Raw genomic sequence first — 23,223 nt, 5'->3', positions numbered from 1 at the left:
TAAAGCAGAAACTAACACACCATTGTAAAGCAATTATACTCCAATAAAGATGTTAAAAAAAAAAGTACAAAATGTTTTTAAGAATTGAGAAATCAGGTTTGTCACCACCTATCTCCACCAGACCACACCCCTCCAGACAGAAAGCCATATTATAAACTGCTATAATTTTTGGCAGCAAGAGAGGGATTTAATCAGCAATTTATCTTTCCATATTGAAAGGAAGCCTTAAGAAAGAGTTTGGGGGGACTTCTCTGGTGGCGCAGTGGTTAAGAATCCACCTGCCAATGCAGGAGACACAGTTCTGTCCCTGGTCTGGGAAGATCTCATATGACGCAGAGCAACTAAGCCCGTGCGCCACAACTACTGAGCCTGCACTCTAGTGCCTGCGAGCCGCAACTACTGAGCCCACGTGCCACAACTACTGAAGCCCATGTACTTAGAGCCTGTGCTCCGCAACAAGAGAAGCCACTGCAATGAAAAGCCCACAAACCACAATGAAGAGTAGACCCTGCCTGCTGCAACTAGAGAAAGCACGAACACAGCAACAAAGACCCAACGCAGCCATAAATAAATAAATACATAAATTTTTTTTAAAAAACAGTTTGGGGATCAATGTGTACCAGAAGTTTGTTGGTTCTATTCTAATTGCATCTGTGTGTGTGTGTGTGTGTGTGTGTGTGTGCGCGCGCGTGCATGTGCATATGGGGATGAGGGAATATAAACCACAGTTCAATATGGCATTTTGAGAATAGGCAAGAGTATTTTAAATAAGAGGGCGAGAGAATAAAAAATTTAATGTTAAAGTACATCCCTGTAATACAAATACAAAAATAAAACTACTTAACTGAGTCTATACCACAACACAATATACCATCAACATTAATTTTTAATCTATTTTATTGATCCTAAGTGTTTAAAAGAAAAATTAATTTATCTTTACTTATACCTCTTCTATACGTCATCCTTTAAGACATGGAATAAACTGTAGTGACTACAAATGCACTATATTCTAACAAAAGCTGTAAAAATATTTTACTAATTGTTCAGTTTAATGCAATCATCCATGATGACCTATTAAAGCCAAAAAATAAACAAAAAACAAACACTGGTATAAATAATGAATTAAACTACAGACCAATATCCTTATCAATACAGACACATATATCAACGAAATGATATACAAAAATATAAACATCATTTATATTATCAATGCAAGGTTATTTTAATATCTGAAAATCAATTAATGTAACAATATCAATAAGGAATTAAAACCACATGATCATATTAAGTGACACAGAAAAAGCATCTGACAAAGATGATCATCTCTTCATGATAAAAATCACTCAACAAACTGGGAATAGAAGGGAACCTGATAATGGGCATCTACACAAAAATCCACAGCCAATATCATACTTAATAGTAAAAGATGGAACGCTTTCCCTAAGATCAGCAACAAGAGAAGGATGTTTGCTCTTGCCATTTCTATTCAACATTATGCTACAGAGCCTAACCAGGCAATTAGGAAAGAAAAAGAAATAAAAAGCATATGGACTTCCCTGGTGGCACAGTGGTTGGGAGTCCGCCTGCCGATGCGGGGGACGCGGGTTCGTGCCCCGGTCTGGGAGGATCCCACATGCCGCAGAGCGGCTGGGCCTGTGGGCCATGGCCGCTGGGCCTGTGCATCCGGAGCCTGTGCTCCGCAGTGGGACAGGCCACGGCAGTGGGGGGCCCACGTACCACAAAAAAAAAAAAAAGAAATAAAAAGCATAGATTGAAAAGCAAGAAACAAAACTATATTTATATGCAGAATACATATACATGACATGATTAATTTTTTAAAATCCTAAGAAAAGATTTGTAAGTGGTATCTATAAGGGATTTATAATAGATAAAGAATTCCTACAACTCAATAATAAAATGACTACATAATCCAATTTAGGGACTTCTGTGGTGGCGCAGTGGTTAAGAATCCACCTGCCAATGCAGGCGACACGGGTTCGATCCCTAGTCTGGGAAGATCCCACATGCCACAGAGCAACTAAGCCCGTGCGCCACACCTACTGAGCCTGCACTCTACAGCCCACAAGCCGCAACTACTGAGCCCGTGTGCTGCAGCTACTGAAGCCCGCGTGCCTAAAGCCCATGCTCTGCAACAAGAGAAGCCACCACAGTGAGAAGCCCGTGCACTGCAATGAAGAGTAGCTCCCGCTTGCTGCAACTACAGAAAGCCCACGTGCAGCAATGAAAACCCAACACAGCCAAAAATAAATAAATTTATTTAAAAAAAATAATAATCCAATTTAAAAATTGGCAAAAGGCCTGAATAAGCATTTCTCCATAAGAATGGCCAATAAGCCCATGAAAGATGTTCAGCATCTTTAGCCATCAGGGAAATGCAAATCACAACCACAATGAGGTACCACTACACATCCACTAGGATGACTATAATCAAAGACAGATAATAACAAGTATTGGCAAGTATAGAGAAATGTGAACTCTTGTAATAGTTCCACAGTTCTGTGAATTTACTAAAATTTATTGACTTGTATACCTTAAATGGGTGGACTGTACAAAATGTAATTACATCAACAGAGCTATTATTTTTTTAAAATAATGAACTCTATAGAAGTAAAATAACTTTATTCTCATTGCTTTCTTGCGGATTACAAAGTTTCACTGAATTTACATTGTGACTCTTGTAAAATATTGTTATGGTCATTTAAATAACCATTTTCTTTTTCCTAATACATTCTTTTACTTAATCACTTAAATGTCAAGCAATTCCCCTGTGAATTAAAAGAAACTGTTTCACCCACAGGGCCTTTCTAAATAAACTTTATCTCAAATTAAAAGTTGTAACTTACTCAAGCATATGGTAAAATTAGGCAAACTATACAAAACATGGAGATTAATTTCTTCTGTATAAATATTATCATTATATATTTTCTAAGTTTGCCAAAATAGTAATCAGAAGCTTACTGAAGCTTCAGATTCAGTAATCAGAAGCTCAGAATGTGATATATTTAGTAAACGATGTATCACATTCCTGAGAGTTGATTATATATTAACATTTAAAATACTCATTTCTATTTTTCTCATCTTTTCAACCTTCAGAAATACTTTTATTTTTCCTCTCATATCTAGACATCTCAAGATGAACATCATTGTGTATTTAAGAATGATATGGTTATTGAAACATGGGTATCTGTAATGAGTATGAGAGCCACAATTTCTCAAGTTTCTTATTATAGAATTTTAATTTTTGGCTGAAAGTGGAGATAAATACATTTTACTTGTCATGTAAAAATTCTTTAGAACTGTAATTATTGCCATGCAGGAATTCATATGATATACTTAAGCAAAAACTGGAATGATTACATGAAACTTAGTTCTAGGAATGAGCAGACGAATATTAATACTAAAAAAGATTAAAACTAAAAGAATACATATATTTTTTACTCATTTATTATGTAAACTAAGTTTGGTGTTTTTTTTTTTTTACAGTAGCTCAGATGTCTTTTTTTTTTTTTTTTTTTGGCTGCGTTGGCTTTTGACCGCGGCATGTGGGATCTTTCATTGTGATGTGTGGGCTCTTTGTTGGAGCGTGCGGGCTTCTCTCTAGTTATGGTATGTGGGTTTTCTCTCTCTACTTGTGGCGCACGGGCTCCAGAGCGCATGGGCTGTGTAGTTTGCGGCACACAGGCTCTTTAGCTGAGGTGTGTGGGCTCAGCAGTTGTGGCGTGCGGGCTTAGCTGCCCCGCAGCATGTGGGATCTTAGTTCCCCGACCAGGGATCGAACCCGTGACCCCTGCCCTGAAAGGTGGATTCTTTACCACTGGACCACAGGAGAAGTCCCCAGATGTACTTCTGAATGTTAAATTGGGTTTAATGTTAGCAAGACAAAACGCTTCTTTAAAATTTTTTTCTATATGTAAAAGAAGCTTAATGTCTCAGCAGGATATTAACATCTCAAGCAGTATTTAATTCCTCTGGTTGATAGTAATAATCCTGAAAAAGTTGTTGAGGACTGGTGTCTCTAATTAAAAGTAGTTAAAAAAAAAAATTTTCTACTATGCATGATTAAGCATGTACACTATCATTGCTATGTTAATTTAATTATATCATGGTATTTGCTTTTACCATGAAAAATTTTATGTATTTAAAAGGCTTCACTTTGTTTTTATTTATTAATTTTATTCTTAGTTGGTTAGTCTGACTTACTGTAACTTCAGAGGATAATCTTTTGGAGACACTTTCATGGCAACTGACACTGTCTGGGGAAAAAGTATTGTTAAGGACTCTCCATTTGGGTTTAATACAATTTCTGTTGTCATTTTCATAGTATATTTGAGTTAAGTTCCTTATGTTCTAGGTGAGCCAATTTTTTTTCAAATTTCTGATGTTTAAAAACAACTTCATTAATCAGATTTCAATACTTAATTAAATATACATAAGAATTTGAGCTATAAAGAAGAAATCTAGCCAATTAAATGAAAAATAAATTTTTTATGATTATTTTAAATGAGATTTCACATACATGTCCTTAATTCTATTAATAAAGCACTAAATGTATTAATAGACCTGCTTTTCATTAAAATTTATTATGCAGAATTGTAAATCCCAAGATTAAATATTTTAAATACATGTATGAATGTACGAATACATATGCACAAATATGAGGCTATAAATTAGCTAACTTTCTACTTGCTCTATGAACACAGTCCTTTCAATAATACTCTCAACAACCATCCACCTCCTACATAATACTTTTTTTAAGTTATTAAAATCAAAATGATTTAGCCATTTAAAAATATCAGTTTCTAGACTACGCCTCGAACACTAATCTATGTTGGTACTTTTTAAAAACGTGGCTGTGCAAAAACATAAAAGTGTATAGAAGTATTATACAAATACCGATAAACCCACCACCTAGGTTTAACAAATATTTGTTGAAAATCTGTTTTTTTTCCTTAGATTTGCAAAACAGAACATACTTGAAAACTACTGAAATCCCCAGTCCCATTCCTCGCTTTCTAGAGCAAACCACTATTCTGACTTTGTCATGTTATTTTTTCAGTTTGTGTTTATGTAACTTCATCTTAGAGATCTGTATCCATTAACATCTGGGGAAGGAATGAGGAGAGGAATAGTTATATCTGTTTATTTAAAAGACAGAGATTTGAAGTAAATATGACAAATATTAATATCTACTTAATCTAACTTCATGAGGGTTACCTTATTTTCTCTATGTTAAAAATAGTGTATAATTAACCATTAATAATAAAAGAAAATAGTGACTTTGGAGTTAGGCAGCCTTGGGTTTAAAACTCCTTTCTGCTACTTATCAGCCATGTAACTTTGGGCAAGTTTGTTAATCTTTCCAAACTTTAGTGTCCTCATCCATAAAATGTGGATAATATTGGTACCAGCTACATAAGATTGTTTTCAGTATTAAAATAGGCTAATCCATGGAGTGCATAGCGTGATACCTGGCTATAATATTTTTTGAGTGCTTATTTTCTAAGCTCTTTACAAGTATTATCCTATTCAATCTTACATCTATCAGTCACTAAAAGAGATAGGTATGGAACTATCTCTTTTAGTGACTGATATCTATACAAAGGGTTTGTATGTAGTGACCTGTGGTTAGACTGTTATTTTTAAAGAAAGGGAAACATTTTATTATAATGAACGGGTGATACTTATAGCAGTGAGAGATTTGGGAAGTTAGATGGGTGCCATTTACAAGGCTTTGAGTGCCAGGCTAAGTGAAGACTTCGAGCAGGGAAAAATCACGATAAAAGCTATACCAGATTAACCTGATATTCAAGTGGAACAAAGCAGAGGCAGTAAAACTTCTTTTGGTGAAGAGGTCTACATTCAACTGAAAAATGTAAAACTAGATTTAAGAAGATACGTATTTGGGGAGTATCTGGTACAAAGTTATAGAAGAAGGTATGGGACATCCTAAGAGAACTGAAGTAGAAAATATAGAGTGAGAAGACAAGAGAGCTTTAGTCAGAATCTTGGGGAACCTGGATTAATGGGGCAGGAGAAAAAAAGAACCAAGAAATTAGAGAAAGAATAATCAGTCTAAGACTTTGTAGCGTCCCTGAATCCACAGAAACAGATCCCAGAAAAAGTGATAAGCAACAGTGTCAAAAATTGAGTAGCTATGAGAAGTAATTGGTATATCCCTTTCTCCACATTTCAGTAAGTCTAGATCGTTTCTCCTTACCAAAAGTACTGTCATCTATATTTCCCCTTAATGTATTACTAAAACAAATATTTTCTAATATTTATAACTCCTCTCATTCTTCTCTTCCCTCAAGATAGAAGAAATTTAAAAGAGATCGTAGCAACTCACTCGTCTTCATCAAATTATGCAAATCCCTTTAATTTATCCCAGTTTTAGCCAATGTTTCCCTGAAGGAAAAAGTAAATTTAGAAGGCACATTAAAACAAAGGGAAAAAGTAATGGATTTGAAAGATGTCTGAGAGAATTCATAGCTGTTTACAGACCACTGCTTCACAAAGGACATCCTGGCAACTACAAAATATACAAAGTTTGTATGGCAGGATTATTTACTAATTTTTTTAAATGACAAAGCAATAAAGATTTGGGTACATTTTAAATTCTCAAGTCATGATCAAAACTACAGGGTTAAAACATTTCATTAGGATATTTTAAGTGAAAGTGATAAAAAAAAAACAACTCAGTAATTTATCCTAACAATTGGAGAAACTTGAATATGAATTAGATTTTAGATGAAATGTGGAGTTACTATTAACTATCTTAGGTGTGATATTGGTTGTGTAGAAGAATCTATCTCCTTATGCCTTAGGAGATGGAACATGAAGATGACTGGAATTTACTTTCAAATCATAGAGCCTGAAACAACAAAATATATGTATCTATCTATAAATAAAAACAAAGCAAATATGGCAAAGTGTTAACACCTATTGAAATGAAAGGGCATTTATTTACTATTCTTTCATTTACTCATTTTATTTACTTTTTTGGATACTGAATATTTTTCATTAGAAAATCAGAGAAAATAACTTGTCCTGATCTACTGCCATACCAACAACTCATTGAGTGGAACACACATATATTAATAGGACAATTTCACTTTAATCCCAAGAACACAGACAACTTTGTTTTTAAGAAAATTTTAAAACTATATAGTCATCTACAAACTCTTTAATTCATAAATCAACAATACTTGAACTGACAGACACAAAGCCCAACGTATGGATAATGATGATTCCCATAGAGAGAAAATCTTTCTCTTGGTCACAGACAAGCTAGCGACCTACATCTCTCACTAATTTACCAGCTCGCACGAACTAACTTCACAAATCTGTGTCACTGCTCATAAAGAAAACACCTTCCTTTACATCAGGCAAGAGGGGTCCCTCTTCCTTGAGCTGCACAATTTAGAGGGTCTGGTTCCTGTATCACACCCCTCCTCAGGGCCAAAAGAATCTACTACCCCTCCCCTCTTCTAGAATATGCTCCAGGTACACAGGAATTCCCTACCTAAGACAGTCTCACACTCACCTGCAGAGCCCACCTTGGGTCTATTCCCTAGGTTTGTTCTCTCAAGGAAGTACTTGTATGGCAAGGAACACATATTGCCAGTATGTGCATGGTTAGGGCAAAGAGATGGCAAGAAGGAGGTGGAGCTTGTATATGCAGGCTGAGAAGTCCACACATGTTCATGAGGCCCCTCAAGGTACGGGATGGAACCAGGGGTGGAAAGAGTAGTAGAATGGCTCACTTCTGCCATATTCTGGATGTGGGACTCTAGAGAGCACAAGATCTCTAAATTCAAACGAGTGTTTCTGTTTGTCAAGGAAGAACAGAACATATTTAACAGTTTATTGGCTTTATTTGCAACTTTTATATATTCTGACATACAATTTAAGAGCTTCCAATTGTACTCTTTCCCTGGGACTCACAAATATTAGGGGCAAGCCTGCATAAAAATGAGTTAAGAAGCAGTTATATAAGAAAGGGGGGGAGTATAAAACAAAAGAAACAGTTATGTAAGAAAAAGAATAATAAAAAGGAAATAGAAGCAGGGGATCTCTTTTAGATCATGCCACTAAAAAGTTATGTAGACTTTGTATCTGGGCCTCAGTTTTATACCCGTAAAATTTTTAAAAGTTGATTAATAATTAAAGGTCTTCCTAGTTCTAAAAATTTTTTTAAATCCTTAAAGCAAGGAAGCATTATTAAACAACAAGCTGACTTTACAATTTACAAGGCACTTCCAAATTTATTGTCACATTTATTAATCAGAAATGCTAAAAATATACAGCCACATATTACAGATGAGAAAACTTGCCTAAGACTACTATGATAGTAGATAGAAGGGCTAGGACTTGAGCCTAGTTCTCTTCACTACAAATTCAGTGCTTTTCCAACTTTATCAAAGAAACTCACACCCGAAAAACCACCTGCAAAATATTTATTATCCAACACTGGAACTGAGAAACAAATGACAGATACCAATAACAGAAATGAAAACTATCTAATTCCTCTTCTCCATAAATAGCTCATTTGTCTGATGACAGAAATTCATGAATTCAACTTTCTAGTAATTATGGCTCAATTCAGTAAGAGATACAGCCACATGAGTAACATTAAGAAAGTGCTGATGGAGCAACTAAGCCATGCGCCACAACTACTGAGCCTGCACTCTAGAGCCCATGAGCCACAACTACCGAGCCCGCGTGCCACAACTACTGAAGCCCGTGCGCCTAGAGCCCTGCTCCACAACAAGAGAAGCCACTGCAATGAGAAGCCCGCGCACCGCAACAAAGAGTAGCCCCCACTCGACGCAACTAGAGAAAGCCCATGCGCAGCAACGAAGACCCAATGCAACCAAACATAAATAAATAAAATTGATTCTTTAAAGAAAAAAAAGTGCTGAAAGCATAAGTTATAAAGAAAGTCAAAAACAGCATTTTTAAAAACATCTTTATTGGAGTATAATTGCTTTACAACGTTGTGTTACTTTCTGCTGTATAACAAAGTTAATCAGCTATACGTATACATATATCCCCATATCCCCTCCCTCTTGCGTCTCCCTCCCACCCTCCCTATCCCACCACACACACAAAGCACCGAGCTGATCTCTCTGTGCTATGCGGCTGCTTCCCACTAGCTATCTATTTTACGATTGGTAGTGTATATATGTCAATGCCACTCTCTCACTTCATCCCAGCTTATCCTTCCCCCTCCCAGTGCCCTCAAGTCCATTCTCTATGTCTGCATTTTTATTTCTGTCCTGCCCCTACGTTCTTCAGAACCATTTTTGTTTTTAATTTAGATTCCATATACATGTGTTAGCATACGGTATTTGTTTTTCTCTTTCTGACTTACTTCACTCTGTAGGACAGACTCTAGGTCCATCCACCTCACTACAAATAACTCAATTTCATTTCTTTTTATGGCTGAGTAATACTCCTTTGTATATATGTGCCACAACTTCTTTATCCATTCATCTATCGATGAGCATTTAGGTTGCTTCCATGTCCTGGCTATTGTTAATAGTGCTGCAGTTAACATTGTGGTACATGACTCTTTTGGAATTCTGGTTTTCTCAGGGTATATGGTCAGTAGTGGGACTGCTGGGTCATATGGTAATTCTAGTTTTCGTTTTTTAAGGAACCTCCATACTGTTCTCCATAGTGGCTGTATCAATTTACATTCCCACCAACAGTGCAGAGGGGTTCCCTTTTCTCCAAACCCTCTCCAGCATTTATTGTTTGTAGATTTTTTTGATGACGGCCATTCTGACTGGTGTGAGGTGATACTTCATTGTAGTTTTGATTTGCATTTCTCTAATGATTAGTGACGCTGAGCATCCTTTCATATGTTTGTTGGCAATCTATATATCTTCTTTGGAGAAATGTCTATTTAGGTCTTCTGCCCAGTTTTGGATTGGGTTGTTTTTTTGATATTGAGCTGCATGAGCCGCTTGTATATGCTGGAGATTAATCCTTTGTCAGTTGCTTCGTTTGCAAATATTTTCTCCCATTCTGAGGGTTGTCTTTTCGTTTTGTTTATGGTTTCCTTTGTTGTGCAAAAGCTTTTAAGTTTCATTAGGTTCCTTTTGTTTATTTTTACAAAAACAGCATTTTTACAAAATAAAATACAGCAACACTTTGGAAATCGGATTATCTGATTAAAAAAAAAACAGTACTAATTACTTGTGGGATCTTAGTTCCCTGACCAGGGATTGAACCTGGACCCTCAGCTGTGAGAGCTCGGAGTCCTAACCACTGGACTAACAGCGAATTCCCTCTTTATCTTTTCTCAATATCTAGTTTTCTCAAATCTGCGTTCGAGTTTTAGGTCTGTGACTTATAAACTGTGGTACCTTGAGTTTGTTTTTCTCATTTATAAATTAAGGTGCCGCAATTAATAAGATTATTAATAAGATAATAAGATTATTATGAGGATAAAATGTGATGACATATAAAAAGTATCCAACACCATCTGTATGACCCTGAGCAAGCTATGTAACTATCCTATGCTTCAAGCCAGCATCTGTAAAAAAGAATAGATGAGAAGATCTACCTCACAGAGTTGTTCTGAAGATTAAATGAAAAAAACATATGTAAAGCTATGAACTTAAGTATAACTGCTCAATATTGTTTGGCTATTTATATTTTTATTATTATTCATAATTGTACTAATTTTCAACAGAAAGTTTGTACATTTACCTTGATTTTCTAGGACTCTGTATAATCACAGGTACACACAATAATTTAGCTACAAAAATATTCATCATACTATCTAAGAAAAATAAACTGGCTATATAAACCATAGTATTTCTACATTATAAATTATTATACAGTTATTAAATGATGTTTTAAGCCTTCCACTTAAGTCCAAGATGGAATAATAGGAACTGGATTTACCCTCATGCTTAAAACAACCAAAAAACCAAGCACAATATATAAAACAATAATTTTTAGACACTGGACATCAGTCAACCCATGACAGTATAATCTCTGAGAGAAGGGAAACAATTGAGCCAAGGCTATTATCTTATTTGGAGAATAAGGAGGATGCTTCCAAGCTGCAGAACAACAGTGATATCAGGAAGTCAGGTAGAATCTCACAACCTGTGTTGAGGAGACAGAGCTGGAGGTTCAGGGGAGCCAGAAAGACTAGTTTGCAGGGGAAAGTTCTGCAGAGGAGAGAGCTTCACAGGGAAAGACCTCCAGAAATCTTCAGTAGGTCTCCTCTCAAGCCTTTAGATAAGTACTGATCAATACTACTACTTTGTGAAGAAACTGCCCAAAGCCCAGAACAAACCACATGAAAGCAACTGAGATCATACACTAAGGCCAGGAATAGTCCCTCTTTCCATCAGCCAGACTGGAAAATCTTGCATTTCACAAGGAATTGGACAGAGAACTCACAAGGCTATTTTGTCAGTAGTGGGGGAAAATTAGTCCTAAATATTGTCCATCCAAACAAAGCTTGGAAACAGATATTGTAAGGATAAACCAATTTCCAAGTAACTTACTGTATCCCAGAACAACACTCAAGCATATTTACAAAAATGTAAAACTTTCCAGCACTCATCAGGGTAAAATTCACCATGTCTGGCACCTATTCAAAAATTATCAGGCATGCAAAGAGGCAGGAAAATACAACCTACATTAAGGAGAGAAATAAATCAATAGAAGCAGGCTCAGAAATGAGACAGATGATAGATTTAGTAGACAAGGATAAGTAACATAGCTAGTATAATTATATTCCAAATGTTCAGTAAATTAGAGGAAAGATTAAGCATGTTAAGTAGAGACATGGAAGACATAAAAATTAATGAAAATGAGATTTAAAAAATACATTGGCTGGAGTTAACAGATTACACAGCAGAAGAAAAGAGTAGTGAATATATATTAATAAAATCTACCCAAACACAGAAATCCAAAACCAAAGACAGGGAAAAGGCTAAAAAAGAAAACACAAACACACACACACAGCATGAGTGAGCTGTGGAACAACTTCAAGCAGCCTAATCTACTTGTAACAGAGAACAACAAAAATATTTCAAGGAAAAATTTCCATGTTTGACAAAAACTATAAGCACAGATCCAAAAAGCTCAACAAAACTCACGCACAAGGAACATGAAGAAAACCACATCAACAAGTATCAGAATCAACTTGCTTAAAAACATTAGGAGAAAATGCGTAAAAGTTACCAGGGAACAAACATACATTACATGCAGAGGAACAAAGATAAGAATTACAGAAGTCTTCACATCAGAAACAAGGCAAAACAGAAAACAGCAGAGCAACATACTTAAAGTACAAAAATAAACATAAAAACCACTGGCAACCTAGAATTCTATATCCAGCAAAAATATCTTTCAAAAATAAAAGGGAGAAAAAAAAAAAAAAATAAAAAAAAATAAAAGGGAGGGCTTCCCTGGTGGCGCAGTGGTTGAGAGTCCGTCTGCCGATGCAGGGGACGCGGGTTTGTGCCCCGGTCCGGTAAGATCCCACATGCCGTGGAGCAGCTGGGCCCGTGAACCATGGCCGCTGAGCCTGCGCGTCCGGAGCCTGTGCTCCGCAACAGGAGAGGCCACAACAGAGTGAGAGGCCGGCGTACCGCAAAAAAAAAAGAAAAGGGAAGCCAGAGGCTGGTAGAAAAAATTTGCAAAATATATATCTGACAGCTAGAATACTACAACTCAATAATAAAAAATAACCCAATTTTTTAAATGGGCAAACAATTTGGACAGAAACTTCACCAAAGAAGATATGTGGATGGCAGTAAGCACATGAAAAGATATTCAACATCATGAATGACTAAGGCAATGCAAATTAAAATCACAATAAGACACCACTACCCACTCCTTAGAATGGCTTAAATTATTTCCCCAGTGGTAATAAAAGTATTTACTTGCAAAGACTGTATACAGATGTTCATAGCATCTTTATTCACAGTAACCCCAAACCAGAAACAATATCCACCAACAAGTGAATGGATAAACAAATTGTGGTGTATCCATATAATGGAATACTACTTAGCAACTGAAAGGAATGAAATATTATACCTGCCAATTACTGGATGAATCTCAGAATAGTTATGCTGAGTAAAAGAAGCCAGATTAAAAAAGAGTACAAACCATATTATTCCATTATACAACATTCTAGAAAATGCCAACTAATCTATACTGACAGAAATCAGATCAGTGGTTGCCTTGGTGGCGGGGGGAGTGGAGGATGGAAGAAAGGATTACAAAGGAACAATAGGGAACTTTTTGGGGTGATGAATATGTTAATTATCTTGATTGTGACGATGGTTTCCCAGGTATATACATGTCAAAATTTATCAAATTGCATACTTTAAATATGTTCAGTTTATTATATGTCAATTATACCTAAATTAAGCTGAAAATTTGATATAGAAAACAAATAGGTAAATGGTTATAGAGTGTAAGACTAAAAGCATATAGCCCCAAAATATAAAAAGTGATTACTTCTAGTTGATGAGATGAAGGGTGACTTTTCTTGTTTGTGCTAAATTTTTTCTAAATACGTTCAGTGGACATGTTTCACTTTTGTAGCTGTCAACTATATCTCTTCACATACTAGGCAGTCAACAGATGCTTAAACTAAATCGCTTTCATTGATAAACTTGAAATATTATCAATTCTCAAAGGAGAAACACATGTAAATATCTTACAAAGCTAGGTAAAACTTTAGTATTCACCATCATTTTAGATCATTTATATATTATGTCTAAACATATAATACTGGAGGTTCATGCATATTTGTAATATGGGTCTTATCTCCCTCATGAGTTACAAAAAAAGCAGAATGCCTCATATATTGTCTTACATATGACAGGTGTTCAAAATGTTTACTGAATTCATAAACGAATGTCTTATAGACAAAGCTGTCTTAGAACTACAACTACATCAGTGCTTAGCACAGAGTATGTTCTCAAAAATTTGTATCCAACTTTTAAGAAAACTTAAATCCCTCTGTTCAATATGAGTTTAACCTAAATCAAATACCAAGCAAGGACCACTTCTTATTTCATACATAGCACAGCACCACACGAAATCATAGATGGTGACAAAGTACTTCTGAAATTGAATCCAAAATTTCTGGAATCACAAGCTTCCAACACAAAAACACAGCTAAGAAATTACACAACAGTACTCAGATCCTGTGGCATTACACAGGATAAATAAAGCAAATGAGCTCCTTAAAGAAATGGCTGATTCCAGGTCTGAGGCAAGGAAATTAAATACATCTTCTTACACCAGAAAGTAGAAGTACTTAGAGACTAATGAGGACATGTTAGAAGGGCAAGAGTTGGCTTGCAAAGATTCCCACTGGCAAAATATTCAAAAATAATAATAATGGCAACAGATTATAACATATTCAATGTTTTTTTTAAATCCATGGGTCCAACTCTTTATAGAAAAATCCCACCTATTACAAAGGGATGAAGGTACTTTTACTAAGTGATAAAACTTAGCATCACCAATAATGGGACAAACTAAAATCATGTCTCCTAATGTAACCCAATAGAAGTATACAAAAATCATCTATGTGGCACCCTCACCAAGAAATGTTTAGTTTGAATTATGACCAAACAACTAGACAAATACAGACAACAGGTCTGGACTTTTAAAACAATGGTGACGTCAGGAAAGAACAACAAAAAGGCATGAAAAGTCTGTATTAGGTTAAAGAATATTAAAGAGACATAACAACTAAATGCAATGCCTGACCTTTGATTGGATTCTGGATTTTAAAACAAACATCTATAAAAATTACTAGGATAATTTAAGAAATCTGAATTTGATTATATGATTCTCTGTTATTGATGTTTTATCACTTAGTAAAAGTAACTTTTATTTAAAATAAAAATAGAGTGAGAAAGCAAATGTGGCAAAAAATTAACAGTGAGTCTATGTGAATGGTATACAGATGTCCACTGTATTATTCTTTCAACTTTCCTCTAAGTTTAAACTTTTTCAAAATAAAAAGTTAGGAAAAGCAAATAATACTTTCAATATAAACAGTTTGAAGAAATTCATAATATTGATATTTCTAATATTGCTTAAACTGACTTGAAGTCACCTTTTTTCTTGTAAAATAAGAAAAATACAGATTTGCAGGCCTAGCCTTAGAAGTAAGTCTCTCTGTATTTGTAATGTCAGTACCCAGCACAGTACCTGATATATAAGTAGCAGGTGCTCAGTGAATATGTTTGTTGCTTATGGTCTTATGAGTTGATACGGTAGAAAACACAGTGAATTTAGAGTTAAGTTTCTGCTAAACCATTAGTAGCTGTTCGGTTTTAGACAGGTCACTTTCCCTCTTGACACCTCAAACACTAGATCTGTAAACTCTAAAAAATAATACCAACTTATATATACCCCAGATTATTACTAAAAAGTTCAAATAATGTAAGTAAAACCACTTAAAAATACTATGCAACTTGTTTTATTATTTCTATCTCTAATTACACTCTCAATGTTTACCATATTAGTTTTTAAAAATTACTTCTAAAAGTCTTACTTTCATGTGAGGAATTTAAAGGAAAAAAATCCTGAGAAATTTATTTAGCAATATAATCGTTTAAGTATATCTCTCAGTAACTAGTTATTTCTCTTTTGACAAAAAAGTAGTGCTCAAAGTTGACTCACATAGCACAGGGGTTTTTTTGTTGTTGTTTTGTTGGTTTTTTTTTTTAAAAACTTTTGTAATAGTTTGTAATAAATTTAAGTAGATTAGAAGCTCAAAAGTAAAGGGCCTTCTTTCTTGACTCTGCCATTTACAAGAGCCACTGGACCTTAGACAGTTATATATTATATATACACATATTATAATAAAATATATATGAAGGATCAAGTAAGTACAGACTGCCAAAATGTCATGAAACAAAGGGCTAATCTAGAAACTTAGAGGGATACCTTCTTTAAATTGGATGGATCAAAGAAATTAATTGTTTGTAATTATCACTCATTCCAAATCACTTACTTGGAAAGCTAAGGGAAAGTGCTAGAAACCTCTATCAACTGAAACTGAATCACAAATGAAAAGAGAACACCTCTGAAATTATAATATAGATCAATGGGAAAGTATGACTTAATTTTCAATTTGAGTTCTTCAAAGGCAAAGGACCATATCTGATTCATTTTTGTAACTTCAGTGCCCAGTATAATCTCTTACACCTGGTAGACATCTAATAAATACCAAACAAATAAAAGCAGCAAAAATGCAACTTTCCAAAACACAGAGGTTATATAAAATTCATTCATTCACACATCTACAGTTTATATCTACATTTGACAGATACAATAAGGGTGCACTTTTTAACACTAAAAGGATAGTTATAAACTGAAGATACGTTGAAAGGTATACATGGAAAAAAAAACCACACACACAAAAAACAAAACCCAGCAACTCAAAGATATTTCTCAATTTGGAGACAACCAGTTGTAACTGTATCTTACAACACATTAATTCTAAGTGTCTCACCACAGTGTGGTATCATTCTCGCTTCTGAACACCCTTAAAAACTATAAAAAGGAATGTTAAGCAGTTATATGACAGCAAGCAAAATGACCTAACACTGTTTTTGCTTTTTGTATGAGGATAGAGTAAAATATTATCCAGCTCTAAAATTCTATGATTCCATGAAATGTTCAATGTAAACTTGTACTACTTTCAGGTATACAAACATATATTCACGTAAGGAAAAACTTTGCTTAAAGATTGGTTCTTAGCCATTATTATCTTGTAATAGCTTTAAATGGAATATAATCCATAAAAATATTGAATCACTATGTTGTACACCTGAAACTAATATAACATTGTAAATGATACAAAAAAAAGACTGCCCTTTCATAATTTGTAAGGTATTACTTGCATAATAAATGTGCAAGTTATTTGCATAGTTGACCCGAATTATCAGATTTTATTTAACTGAAAACTGCAGTCTAAGCTTCCTAAAGCTTAGACTGCAGTTTTCAGTAACTATGCACTTTCTATCTCTTTCCATATATTACCCATACCATATTGTGTTAAAATATTTCCTTAATTTAAAATCATTTCAGTCCAATTGCCCAAACAAACCTGATCTCCCACATTTAAGTACTCCAAAACAACTGTGTATTCATATTATCGTAATAGGAATAAAGTTTGATGGCTCAGCAGCCCCTAATACATTTTTTTTCAATTTCAGATATTAATAATGATAAGTAAATGACTGAGTGGTCCTAAGGTATTTGGGAGTGCACCTCATCAATAAAATTAAATACAGTATACACCTGTAACTTATATACATCAACCATACTTCAACTTAAAAAAATAGCAAGGGTAAAAAACAAAAAAAAAGACTTAAATACAGCAAAACTTTGTTAGACCTACTTTGAAGTTTGGCTTGAGTCTCATGCGCTTCACACACTGCACTAATCCACAAATTTCTCACCAACTGCTGCCTCTTCCCCACCCCTGGAATTCACTTCCTGTTCACCTCTCACCCTTAAGTATGCATGTCAGAAGTCAACAGCCTTAAAGCTACGGTTAACAACTAGAGTTTCTGTTACTCAATGCAGAGATCAATCCTTCTACAATATAGTACACAGTTTAATAATTAAGATCATATTTTAGAACTAGCTAATATTCCAGAAATTCCCAGTCCAAACAGAACATTTTAATCTAGAAGATTTGACAGAAATGTCAAAAACTAGTCCACTATAACTGAAAAAAAGCAACTAAAAGGGAAATTCCTGCATAGAATTCCTATTTTGTGTTTTGGCTTTGACAGCAAAGAATTTTGAAAGTTCTTATAAGCAATACCTTGCCAAATGCATAAAGATTTAAACAAATTCTGATAAACAGAGGGATGTTACTTTATAAAAATTTAAATTATTCAATGAAACAATCTAAATATTACTTAGGTAGTTTTTTCTCTTCTTTTTGTCTAGGGCATAAGCGGAGTGACAAGTTTTTAAATTATTCGTTATCTGTTGATTTTTTGATGTGGAAAATTTATGACTATTAAAAAAAAAACCACCCCAAAACCCAAAACCAAAAAACCAAAAAAACTAGCAAAGAGCTTGGGATCCTCTGAATTCAATGGGTATGAGCAAAGTATAGCAAGTTCCTTGCTTTAGGTTTACATTTAGTTTTAGAGAGGTTTTCCTCCTTTTTTTTTTTATAACAATTTCACTTACAGGCAAAATCAGCTGTGCTTCTGATTAAGATAACTTTCAAATATCTTATGTGTTCCAGTAAATTCTTACTTAAGTGAGGGTGATTCCTGGAGGTGTAACAATAACCATAACAAATTTGTACATACAAGACCTCCCTATAAAAATCTAAGATTTCTTTTCCTAACTGATCATTCTACCAACATCACCATCACCCTTGCAGGGGGTCGGGGGGCAGGGAGCCATATAATTAAAGATTTTGATGCTTAATACATTTCAACTATCTGGAAAATTTACCCATCTATGATAAATAATTCCCTGATGTTCCTGGATAGCAGAGAACTTGTCACATTTCCTTACCTGTCTTCCTTATTTGTAATTGCCACTCAGGAGCTAAACAGGCAATATGAATGATATATCTTACAAAGAAACCCAAAATTAACAACCATAGAATCTTAAGAGTTGAAAAGAACCTACCAATTTAGTCCATTTTCCATCCATTGCAGGAATTCCTTCTGTGACACATCTGAGCCATTCCATCTCCCCACTTTCAGTAAAAGAGCTTTACTTCAAACTTCCTTATACTAATCTGCTTTTCTGTGACTTCCACTTGGTAGACCCAATTCTGACCTCTAAAGTCCTTCAAACATCTGAAGATAATTATCAGGTTTACTTTTAGGGCATTTGTTGTTATCATCTTAAACACAATCTTATTTAAAAAATGTCAAAACACTTTTGCAAGCAACAGTTATTTCACTTTACTTTTGTTCTTTGTTGTTTTGGGGTTGCTTTTCCCTCTGATAATGAACAAACTATCTGCCACAAAACATGAGATGAATGGTCTTCTCCACTTAAAGATTCTAAAGCAAGTTTCTGCCTCATCAGTAAGGTAGATTTTTAAAGGGGTGGAGGGTGAGGTGAGAAGCGAGAAATCATTTAGTATAGTATTGTTATACATTACACTGCATTAATAATATACTTTGAAGTAAGTGAAGTAGTTAAGGCCATATATAATGGAGTCAAATCTGATTTGAATCCAGTCTGGCCACTGGTTGTCTCTACATTGGCTGTGTGACTTGCGGTATATTACTTAACTTTTCTGTACCTCAGTTTCCTCCTGTGGAAACTGAAGGAAATAACTAACTCCAAATAAAAGGACTGTTGTGAAAGATCAATGTGTTAATAATATATGTTAAGTATTTACAACAGTGGCACAAACATAGTGCTCTATCATAGTGCTAGTTATCCTAATTTTTGCTTACTACTCTGTACCTACTTTAAATTGAACTATTATGGTAATAAACACAACAAAAATATAAACATATTTTAATTACCTTGATTCAGATTTTTCCAGATCTCAATAATAACTTTACTGTTATAAGGTATTTAGCAACCTTACAATGGCAAACTTTTAGCCATTCAAAATCATTTTCAGAAAAATATTTTATGACATGAAAAATGTCTGCAACATATTAATTGGAAGGTTAAAAAAGCAATTTGCCAAACAGCATAAACTATGTGATCTCAATCTTGTTTCTTAAAAATGCAAAAATATGTAGGTGGAGGACAGGGAAGAGACAGACAACAGGTCTCACTGAAAACTTATACAACAAAATGTCAACAGGGATATAGTCATATTACAAGTAACTCATTTTTCATCTGTTCTCTATGTGGTCCAATTTTAAAATAATGATTATGTATTAAATTTTTCATCAGAAAAAAATCCAGTATTTTATTATTTATTTATCTGGCTGCACCGAGTGGCTTGTGGGATCTCAGTTCCCTGACCAGGGACTGAAACCGTGCCCCCTGCAGTGAAAGCGAGGAGTCCTAACCAATGGACAGGGAATTCTCAAAAATCCAATATTTTAAAATGTGCCTTACATTGGCTGTTCTAACCTTTCTCTAAGTTTCTTTTTTTTTAAACTCATAAATAATATGTTTCCCTACCTTCAGGGGAAAAAAAATAAAAATTCAAAGTATTAAATAAAGTAATAAATTCATCAGAATACAAAAGCCAACAAGGAATTATGTACAATTATATACATCATAAAATTCTATCTCCTGTGTTGATTGCTATTTTAGCTATCCCACATATCTTTCACTGCTGTAGAACTTTTACAGTAAATTTAATTTACAAACATTGAGAGATCGCACACTGCTCCATAGAGTGTTTCCACTTTACAAATAAGAAGACAAAAATGAAAGATTTTGTGTTACAAAATAGCAGTATGTCATAAATGAGCAATGAAAAGTTGATAGTATTATTCTCTCAAAATTCCTTTGCTATAAAAGTTAGAGATGAAAATAAGCTAGTATTTTCTCTATTATGGTTTGTGAGTATTTACATTTAGAAACACTTCCTGTTGCTTCTCACCTTTTTTCTCTTCTCTTTTTTAAATGGTAAAATTCTAGAGTCAATTATATAAGAAATGTTCTCAGCAATTCACTGTTTTTAATGATTGACACAGACTCTAAGACATTTGAAATTATATCCACAAACACCCTACCTCAGTTGGGGAATAATAAAAAGCAAGGCTTAGAAATATTCTTTACATATCCAATATTCTCAGTGAAGCTTTCTAAAATTCTAAATAGAGTGCCATCCGCGAGTTTTCAAACAGTAGATTAATAAATATCTTATTTTGGCTATAACAATATGTGTCCTTTTTTAAAATTTTGATAAACCAAAAATTATACCACTTTATTCTATACACATATTTAACAATGCTAATTTAGTCTGAAATGAAATTACTACGTTTAAGAGAGAGAGTTTAAAAAAAAAAAAAAACCTAGGAAAAAAATTCTTTTCATAGAACCTGGGGAAAACTGTAACAGTGTAACATTCTGTCTACATCGTAACCATAACTATTCAGAAAATGCCAAAAATTACACAGATAAAAGACTTATATGCTCTGCCACAATTTGTCATAAATTATAAATATTAAATAATTTAAATTTCACACATTTAGGATATCTGACATAATTCTGTACATATAACACCTATATGCAATCCATATTAATCATAATCAATCTCCTACCTTCTCTACCAATCCATCTCTATTCTTCACCCCGACAATGAAAAATGTCCAACTCCAAGTCTTAACACTAAGAAATAATAGGAAACTTGAGAACAGACTTTCAATAAGTCAGATAAGTATTCAAAGCCAGCTGCCCTTTATCAGTTTTTAAACATGTAACAAAAAGAATAAGAAGTCAGTAAAACAAAACAAACTCTGAAACAAAAAGGTGAGCAGATTTAAATAAAACCTTATGAATGTATCAGTGTAGATAAGATGATTTATTAAAGGCTGCTGCTGATGGGTCTGAAAAAAGTTTCTCTCAGATGGTATTAAGTACTGATACCTAAATATTAGTATTAGGTTTAGTACTAATATCTAGATATTAGTATTAGGGACTACTTTAGATATTTATAATTATCCTCCATTCATTCCAAATCTATAAAAGGGAACCTGTACTTCTTTTTAAAGCTCGTAGAACATGTTTAGGAAAACATGAATTAAAAAAAAATCCTCAGAAAAATACAATTAAGAAAAGAAGTTAATAAATTTCAGATTTTATAACTTCAATTATATGCTGGACAAATTAATTAGTCAAGGTAGACAGATATCTACATAAAAAGTAGATAGATGACCCTAGGTTCAATCAGTAGAGGTTTTTCCCCAGGGTCCTTCTAACTAAGATGCTTGATCCTCTTCCAGCAGAGGGAGCAAAATCATAATATTATTATATTCAGGCCACAAAAAGAAGGGGAGGAGGAGAGTTTACAAGTCCCTTTTAAATATCTTAAATCTATCTAGACAATTCAAAAGCTGTACTGAAAATATCATGATGCCCAAAGGAAAAGAAAAAGATTTTATCTTTTTCAAACACTTCAAAAATGGTTCCTAAATACTTAGTTTCAAGAACCATGGTATACTTCATTGTCCACCAAATCTCACAAGTAAACAACATACTGAAGTGTTTTATAAATCTTTAATTTAACAACAAACTTTCAGAAAAATGATAAAAATATTGCATTAAATACATTTTTTAAAATTTTAAAAGTAATACATTCACATGACAAAAGCTATAAAAAACAAAGGAAAGTGTAATTGCACTACCCTAAAATAATCTGTTTCCTTTCAGTATTTTTCATATGTATATTTTCATACTGCTATGAAAAAATTATAATTTTAATTTAATTTAATTAAAAATTAAGTTTATACTTATAAAAACATTTATTAAGTGCTTATTATATGCTAGGCATGATTTTAAGCACTTTTACATGTTACAACTCTCTTCATCCTTATCAAAGCCCTTTTATTTTCCTTATTTAAAGATGAAGCAAATGAGATGCATAGAAATTATTTAAATAGCTAAAAGTCACGCACCAAATAAGTAACATGAGCCAAGATTCTAACCCCGGTAGTCTGGAACCAAAGCCTGTACTCTTAACCACTTTACTGTGATCTTAATTTTGAATTATGCTTTTCCCCTATCACTAACATATTATCAAAGTCTTTTTAATGCCTCTAATAGTCCATCTAATACGGATATGATAACAAACTGTGCTGTTTCCAATTTTCCCTTATAGATACAGCAAGATAAATACCTTTGGGTATATTACTTTTGCTATGTTTGGGTTACTGTAATAAAGTATTTGTATACTCAAACATGCCACCAAGTTGCTTTCCAAAATATCTGTATCAATTACAAAGCTATGTAAAAGTTCCAATTTCGCCATAAATTTGCCAGTGTTAAGCATCAAAATTAAAAAATTTTTTCTGGGGAGGGGGAAGGGTAAGCTGTGACAAAGCGAGAGAGTGGAATGGACATATATACACTACCAAACGTAAAATAGATAGCTAGTGGGAAGCAGCCGTATAGTACAGGGAGATCAGCTGGGTGCTTTGTGACCACCTAGAGGGGTGATCCGGATAGGGAGGATGGGAGGGAGGGAGACGCAAGTGGAAGAGATATGGGAACATATGTATATGTATAACT

The 23,223-nt window shown here is 34.1% G+C and overlaps 1 protein-coding gene across 21 annotated transcripts in view; it reads right to left on the bottom strand.

Moving 5' to 3' along the window:
* Window positions 1-23,223, bottom strand: part of CHD9 (chromodomain helicase DNA binding protein 9) — a 236,622-nt gene that overhangs the window by 131,202 nt on the left and 82,197 nt on the right. The window contains exon 1 of one of the 21 annotated variants that reach the window (XM_089903046.1): window positions 18,694-21,318. The exons of the other annotated variants lie outside the window; for them this stretch is intronic. Coding sequence (XP_089759172.1) covers window positions 18,694-18,756 — 63 coding nt within the window. The 5' untranslated portion in view covers window positions 18,757-21,318. Of the gene's footprint in view, window positions 1-18,693; window positions 21,319-23,223 lie in introns of those variants that run through there. 21 annotated transcript variants of the gene reach the window in all.

This window comes from Delphinapterus leucas, chromosome 20, assembly GCF_059928025.1.
Source record: "Delphinapterus leucas isolate spDelLeu-1000000601 "Yukka" chromosome 20, BTC_Dleu_Yukka2, whole genome shotgun sequence".
Classification (NCBI taxonomy): Eukaryota; Metazoa; Chordata; class Mammalia; order Artiodactyla; family Monodontidae; genus Delphinapterus; species Delphinapterus leucas.
Note: the sequence above shows the minus strand (reverse complement) of the source record. Positions and strands in the feature narration are given on the sequence as shown.